Consider the following 8,169-nt stretch of genomic DNA (forward strand, 5'->3'; position numbering starts at 1 on the left):
TGCAGGGCATGAGGCTGCCATGTAGGTGCCTCTGCAGGGCACACTGCTACCCTGCACCTGCAGCTGCAGGACACGCTACTTCCCTGTGCTAACACTTGTAGGATGTGCTTCTTCCCTGTGCCTGCAGTCTGCCTCTTCGCACACTGCTGCCCTGTAGCTGCATGACATGCTGCTTGCATATACCCGCCTAATCCACTGCTGCCCTCAGCCTGTAGGGCACACTGCTTACCTGTGCCTGCGGGTCACACTACTTCCCTGTGGAGGCAGCTAGATGGAAGCATTGTGCCCTGCAGCTGCAGCCACAGGGAAGTAGTGGCTTCCATGTAGCTGCCTCTGTGCACGATGCTGCTCTGTGCCTCATCCTTCAGGACACTCTACTTTCTTGTGGCTGCAACTGCAGTGCACAATGCTTCTATGTAGTTGCAGTTGCTGCACACAATGCTTCCATGTAGCTGCTTCTGCAGGGCATGCTGCTACCCTACGCCTTCAGATGCAGGGCAAGATGCTTTCAAGTTACTGCAGCTGCACTGCACAATGCTTCTGTGTAGTTGCCACTGCAGGGCCTGCTGCTTCTCTTTGCCAGCAGCTGAAGGGCACGCTGCTTCCTTGAGCCTGAAGGGCATGCTGCTGCCCTGCACCTACAGAACACGCTGCTTCCCTGAGGCTGCAAGGCATGCTGCTTCCCTGTGGTTGCAGCTGCACGGTATGATGCGTCATTGCAGCTGCTTCTGCAGGGCATGCTGCTGCCCTGCACCTGCCGCTGCAGGGTATGCTGCTTCACTGAGCCTGCAGGACACGCTGCTTCCCTGTGGTTGCAGCTCTAGGCCACACTGCTTCCCTGCACCTGTAGAGCATGCTGCTTCCCAGCACCTGTAGCTGCAGGGCATGTTGCTTCCCTGAGCTTGCATGGCACACTGATTCCCTGTGGTTGCAGGGCATGACACTACCATGTTGCTGCCTCTGTGTTGCCTCCCTGCACCTGCAGAGCACTCTGCATCTCAGTGCCTGCAGCTGCAGGGCACGCTGCTTCCCCATGGATCAACCCAAAGGCACAAGGATTCAATGCACCCGCCTCTGCAGGGCACCTTGGTTCCCTGTTTTTGCAGCGGCAGGGCACTCTTCCTCCCTGGGGTGGCAGCTGCAGTGAACACTGCTTCCCTGTGGTTTCAGCTGCAGGGCATGATGCTTCCCTGTAGTTGCATCTGAAGGGAACAATGCTTCCATGTGGTTGCGCCTGCACGGCATGATGCTCCCATGTGGTTGCAATTGCAGGGCATGCTGCTTTGCTGAGCCTGCAGGGCACGCTGCTTCCCTGTGGTTGCAGCTGCAGGGCACGCTGCTTTACTATGGTTGCAACTGCAGGGCACGCTGCATACCTGTGGTTGCAGCTGCAGGGCATGCTGCTTCCCTATTTCTGCAGCTGCATAGCTTGCTGCATAGCTGAGCCTGCAGAGCACGCTGCTTAGCACCTGTGGTTGCAGCTGCAGGGCACGATGCTTCCCTGTGGCTGCAGGCAAGCTTCTTCTCTGCACCTATAGCTGCAGGGCACGCTGCTTCTGCATGGTTCAACTGAAGGGCATGGTGCTTCCATTTAGCCGCCTCTGCCGGACACACTGCTTCCCTGCAGCTTCAGAACACCCTGCGTCCATGAACCTGCAGAGCACACTACTTCTCTGTGGCTGAGGCTGCAGGACACTCTGCCACCCTGTGGTTGCAGCTGAAGGGCACGATGCCTCCATCTAGCCGTCTCTGCTCGGCACCCTGCTTCCCTGCCTCTGCAGCTGCGAAACACCCTGCTTCCATGAGCCTGCAGGGCATGCTGCTTCCCTGTGGTTGAAGCTGCAGGGTACACTGCCTCCCTGTGGTTGCAGCTGCAGGGCACACTGCCTCCCTGTGGTTGCAGCTGCAGGGCACAATGCTTCCATGTGGTTGCAGCTGCAGGGCATGCTGCTTGCCTGGGTTGCAGCTGCAGGGCAAGCTGTCTCCCTCTGGTTGCAGCTGCGGGGCACGCTGCATCCCTGTGGATGCAGCTTCAGGGCACAATGCTTCCATGTGGTTGCAGTTGCAGGGCACGCTGTTTACCCGGGGTTGCAGCTGCAGGGCACACTCCCTTCCTGTGTTTGCAGCTGCAGGGCATGTTGTCTCCCTGTGGTTTCAGCTACAGGGCACACCCTGTGGTTGTAGATGCAGGGCACACTGTTTGCCAGGAGTTGCAGCTGCAGGGCACACTGTCTCCCTGTAGCTGCAGCTGCAGGGCACGCTGATTGCCTGTGGTTGCAGCTGCAGGTCACACTGTCTCCCTGTGGTTGCAGCTGCAGGGTACGCTGGGTCCCTGTGGTTGCAGCTGCAGGTCACGCTGCATCCCTGTGGATGCAGCTTCAGGGCACAATGCTTCCATGTGGTTGCAGCTGCAGGGCATGTTGTCTCCCTGTGGTTACAGCTGCAGGGCACACTCTCTCCCTGTGGTTGCAGCTGCCGGGAATGTTGTCTCCCTGTGGTTACAGCTGCAGGACACACTCTCTCCCTGTGGTTGCAGCTGCAGGGCATGTTGTCTCCCTGTGGTTACAGCTGCAGGGCACACTCTCTCCCTGTGGTTGCAGCTGCAGGGCATACTCTCTCCCTGTGGTTGCAGCTGCAGGGCACACTCTCTCCCTGTGGTTGCAGCTGCAGGGCACACTCTCTCCCTGTGGTTGCAGCTGCAGGGCATGTTGTCTCCCTGTGGTTGCAGCTGCAGGGCACACTCTCTCCCTGTGGTTGCAGATGCAGGGCACGCTGCTTGCTTGAGGTAGCAGCTGCAGGGCACGCTGCCTATCTATGGTTTCAGCTTCAGGGCAAGCTGCTTGCATCTGCTTGCAGCCGCAGGACCCGCTGCTTCCCTGTTCCTGCTGCTGGAGCTCTCGCACGCACCGCTCCTCCGGGGTCTTGGAGGGGACGGACCGAGCGCCAGCATCATCCACTTAGGTTGGAGCCCAGAGCCCGGCCAGGGCTGAGTGGACAGTAATCAGATTGCTTTGCTGGGAAGGCTGCTGTTGGAAACTGAATTTGGCAATTAAGCCTGGTGGCGGTGACAAAAAAACAAAGCGTGTTTACTTTCCCCGGCAGAGCCGCTGGTTACTGTCGCGCGCGCTGATGGGCGCATTACTGATGGGAAACCCGGCGAGGTGTTTAGCAACAGGCTGGGCTGCATGCAGGCAGGCTTCCTCTGCCGACAGTGCGTCTGGCCTGGCCGTGCATTCGTGCAGCGTGAGCCTGTCCCTGTGGCGTGTGCACTGAAAGACGCACACAGCCGAGATGTGCAGCAGCACCTTTCGAGCGTAAATGGACACAGTGTAACCTCATCAATGCAAGCCGTCATTGTGTGGAGCGCGCTCTTCGCATGCGTGCACGCACAGAGAGAGAGAGAGAGAGAGAGAGAGAGAGAGTGGGAGAGAAAGAGTGTGTGTGTGTGAGAGAGAGAGAGAGAGAGTGTGTGTGTGTGTGTGTGTGTGTGTGTGTGTGTGTGTATGTGTGTGTGTGTGTGTGTGGTGGGGGAGGGGGTCAAGACTGCAGCACTCTTCCAAGCAGTGAAGACTTTACCATGCTTTGTAGTTTACCAGGTGTGCGGCCCGTGTTCTGTGACATGGAGTGTGGTGGCTGCCTGGTGCGTGCACTGTTTGTGGTGTGTGGCCCCTTTAACCGGGGCGTGTTGCCGACTCTTGCAGGGTGCCACACTCCGTGTTTGTAGTGTCATTGTCCAGCCGGGTGCCCCACGGCTTGCGTGTGTCCCGCTCGGGTGCCCCCAGTGTGGACCACCACACTGCTGTGGTGTGTCTGCAATAATGGCAGGAAGTGAGGAGCGCGATGTTGTTTGCGCCCGGTCGCGCAGTTTCCGCAGAGACGCTGTTACCGTCACACGCTCCTTGTGTGGTGTCAGTCCCAGCGCATGCACTGAACACCCCCTCCACACACCCACCCTCCGCCAAGGTGCATGCGCGGGCATCGCCTCCCGGAGCGCCGCTGCCGTGAGCCAGGTGTACCTACACTCTGTTGCCGTTAGTACCCCCCGATCCCTCCTTGCAGGCTGTGCAGAGTTAAGTGGAGCTCGCCTGCAACGTTTGCAGCTTCGATATGTGGTCGCCCCTCAGAAATGCACGCCGCCGCCCGTTCGTGGAGCCCACTCGGAAAAGCACCGAAAATCGTCGCGTTCTCCTTGCGTCCGTCCCACCCTCTTCCTCTGGGTGATAACTGGGGGCGAAGGCGCACGAACCCACGCCCGACCTGCCCTATTCGCGCCAGCCAGCGCTGGGGAAGGGAGGGGGTGGGCGTAGGGGTGTTCTCACGTGGGGCCTGACGCTCAGCTACTCTGCAACGCACCCTTGATCCTGGGGCTATATAACGAGTGTCGCTGCCGGGAAGGCGGCATCAGCAGCCAGCCAGCCAGCCAGCCCCACCGAGCCGCCCTTATCGGCTCCGTCCATCTCCTGCAGGGGCAGCCGGGCTCACAGCGAGCCAGGGGGGCGGCGAGAGAGGGGCAGCCCACTCCTTTTCATGGCACGGGCGAGAGAAACCCGCCAACGACTCCAGCACATCCACGCCAGACTTCTGCGGAGGAGACCGACTTTTCTGGATAGGAAGAAAAACGGCAAGTTTTCGTTCATTTGCCAGAAGACGAAAATGGGGACCGTTTTCCCGACACCTTCGACTGTTAATTGAAAATATAAGGCGGTTTATCGGATTTTGGTCTCTTTTGCCGCGTCTTTTTAGTAACACACGTAAAAGAAGCTGCGGCGGCCGCCCTCTGATTTCCAGCTCTATTCGGAAGCTTTATGGCTTAGCCTCCAAGACTGACCACCGAAGGCAAGGCGCGGAACTTTATCAGCGAATAACGCCCCTTGCCAAACGAAAGGGAGGCTCGCTCGGGGACCACCTACTCGAACTTAAGCCTGGCAACGTATGAACCCCTTTAGGACCAGAGTGGGAGGCAGCAGGGTTTCCAGGTGAAGCGACCCTCGAAAGCCACTCGCCGTGCCTCTTCACAGCCATAGGACACAAGGGCCAAACGCCTCAGAGAAGCCACCCCTCGTGCTTGGGGCCACAGCTCTGTAGATGCTGTGAGCAGGAGGGTCTGAAGTGCTTGCCCCCACCCGCACTTTCATGTTTAACCTGGAGAACCCGCTAGTGGAAAGGGGGGGCTTTTCGTCTATGGAGTGCCAGCTGAACTGCCCCAACGGGACTCAGAATGGGACCGAGCCGGGGGAGAAGGGGTCGCCCTACTCCCTGCAGACCACCCTGGCCCTCATCTCCCTGGTTGGCCTCCTCATGCTCTTCACCGTCTTCGGCAACGTGCTGGTCATCATTGCCGTGCTGACCAGCCGGGCCCTCAAAGCCCCCCAGAACTTGTTCCTGGTCTCGCTGGCCTCGGCGGACATCTTGGTGGCCACGCTGGTCATCCCCTTCTCTCTGGCCAACGAGGTCATGGGCTACTGGTACTTTGGGAAGGCCTGGTGCGAGATCTACCTGGCCCTGGACGTGCTCTTCTGCACCTCGTCCATCGTACACCTGTGCGCCATCAGCCTGGACCGGTACTGGTCCATCACCCAGGCCATCGAGTACAACCTCAAGAGGACGCCGAGGCGGATCAAGTGCATCATCTTCATCGTCTGGGTGATCTCGGCCGTCATCTCCTTCCCGCCGCTGATATCCATGGAGAAGGAGAGCGGCAAGAAGGAGGACCCCAAGTGCAAGATCAACGACGAGAAGTGGTACATCATCTCCTCCTGCATCGGCTCCTTCTTCGCGCCCTGCGTGATCATGATCCTGGTCTACATCAGGATCTACCAGATCGCCAAGCGGAGGACCCGCGTCCCCCCAAGCAAGAGAAGCAACGGTGAGCCGGAGAAAAGGCAGAATGGCTTCAACGAGAAGGAGCTGCCCATCCGGCTCAACGGGGAGAAGGCCGAGGAGGCTGGCGGGTCCGGCGAGCGGGACGGTGAGCCGCAGGCCAACGGCATTGACATGGAGGATTCGTCCTCCTCCGACCACCACGAGAAGAAGAGTACTTCCAAGAAGAGACAGGAAAGGCCGCCCGGCCGGGGCAAAGGCAAGACTAAGCTGAGCCAGATCAAGCCAGGGGATAGCTTGCCACGCCGGGGGACCGAGGATGAGCGGAGCGCCGCCAAGGCGTCCCGCTGGCGCGGCAGGCAGAACCGTGAGAAACGCTTCACCTTCGTGCTAGCTGTGGTCATCGGTGTGTTTGTCATCTGCTGGTTCCCCTTCTTTTTCACCTATACTCTGTTGGCCGTCTGCCAGGACTGCGGCGTGCCCGAGACCCTATTTAAGTTCTTCTTCTGGTTCGGCTACTGCAACAGTTCGCTCAACCCAGTTATCTACACCATCTTCAACCACGACTTCAGGCGCTCCTTCAAGAAGATCCTCTGCAAGGTGGACCGGAAGCGCATTGTCTGACCCTTCCACTCTGGTCGGTGGCCATCTTGCCTGGCTTGGCAGGACCTTTCTGACCCAGAGGCTTGAAAACAAAACAAACACAGACCTTTCCTTTTGAAAACGGGCGCCAGGGGCACTGTTTTGGACACTGTGTAAGCAACAGTCCAAACGCACAGATCTTGTAAAATACCGTAATATTGCGATGACATTGTACGATGATTTGTATGTCTTCATTTTTGTAAGGCAATCAGGTGAGAGAGTTCAAATGCTTAAATATATTTTACTACTAAAGCATACCAAAGATTGTGCCTCATTCTTGTCACCATCTCGTGAGTAATATGGGTGTATTAATCATGCACTGATGCCAGCTGGGCTTACTGGGTTGCCAAGTTTGTGGAGTGAGTGGTGTAGCCCCTTTAGTAACCGAGTGCTTAATTGGCAAAAAAAGAAGTGCCAGGGCCCATACATGTTCTAGCGCGCTTGTGCCACGCCGCGCGGTTCTCATCCACTGCTGCCACCACCCACAGCTACTCCCTACAGTGTCGACACATTTGGGGTTAGACTACAGCTCGCACCTACTCTTTGGAGTTGATGGATGCTCTGGCTATCGCCACTTCATAATCAATCAAAGAATAAGTGCCGGGGCCGAGCCCCGGCAAACACTACATATTAAGCACTGGTCAGGGGCACATCCACAGCTGCTGCCCCAGGCACTGGGAACACACTGGCCGGACTGCACGCGCCCATTGTGACGTTTTGGCCAGACACGCCCAGATGAGTAGGGGAATGGGGACATATAATGTATCTTATTGCCACAAATAGGCAGTGCTGATCCGCAGCCCCCCCTTCCTCCTTGTTTCAAATATCAGTAATTCATTGATATTTCATTTCCATCGTGCTCGTACACAAGTGTTTCAGAGCGCGAAATAGATAATAGATACTTTGATCAATCAAGCAATTTATTTCGCCATGAGTCATAAAAATATACAAACAACAGAAAGACAAACATTCAATTCCATGGATGCATAACTAAAAAGTATAACAATGCGAATAGATTATAAAGATTGGGGGATGGGGAGGTGGTCTGCCAAGGGAAAGGGGTCTCGTGCGCCCTGGCTCTCAGTACACGACACTGGCACACCCAGACGAGAGTGGACGTGATACTGCTTCGCTTTCCAATTGGGACTCGATGCGGGAGGGGCAGCCTCGGCTGGGGGGGGGGGGGGGGGGGGTTGGTGCTGCTTCTTCTTCCGTCTATTTTCCAGTCACGCTTTTGTTTATGCCACGATGTGGGGCCACCCATTGTTTTAGGGGGCGCAGGGATCTGCCAGCCCCCTGTGCCCTCGCGCGATATGTCCCCGCCCGCACTTCCTACGTGTGGGTGTTTGTGCACTTTGTGCACTTTTGAGAGGCACCGACCCCCCTCCCCACATGTTTGCTTTTTTGCCATTGTCTGTCCGCGCTGGCCCTTAGACTATTTGTCATTGGGTCACGGGAATGCCTGCCCTGGCTGTACAGATTACACACCATTGGATTCTGGGATCTGTAGGCACATTCCTCTTCAATTGAACCAAATGGACTCACGAAAACACGGCGATGTGCGAAGGGAACGCCCCAAAAAAAGAAGGCAACGCCCAGGAAGATAGGCAACCAATTAACATGCCACCTGGTCAGTCCCCCCCCACCCATCACGCTTGTCAGCATGTTCCGTGTCATTGCAGAGATGCTCCCTGTGCCAAGTAGGAA

At 57.2% G+C, this 8,169-nt stretch overlaps 1 protein-coding gene across 1 annotated transcript; it reads left to right on the plus strand.

Moving 5' to 3' along the window:
• The first annotated feature begins 4,352 nt into the window (after nucleotides 1-4,352).
• ADRA2A (adrenoceptor alpha 2A) lies at nucleotides 4,353-6,724 on the plus strand. Its single transcript, XM_069611779.1, has one exon. The coding sequence runs from the start codon at nucleotides 5,134-5,136 to the stop codon at nucleotides 6,442-6,444; it is 1,311 nt and encodes a 436-aa protein (XP_069467880.1). The 5' UTR covers nucleotides 4,353-5,133; the 3' UTR covers nucleotides 6,445-6,724.
• The last annotated feature ends 1,445 nt before the right edge of the window (nucleotides 6,725-8,169 follow it).

The sequence above is a fragment of the Ambystoma mexicanum genome, chromosome 8 (assembly GCF_040938575.1).
Source record: "Ambystoma mexicanum isolate Mex_15411 chromosome 8, UKY_AmexF1_1, whole genome shotgun sequence".
NCBI classification, from domain to species: domain Eukaryota; kingdom Metazoa; phylum Chordata; class Amphibia; order Caudata; family Ambystomatidae; genus Ambystoma; species Ambystoma mexicanum.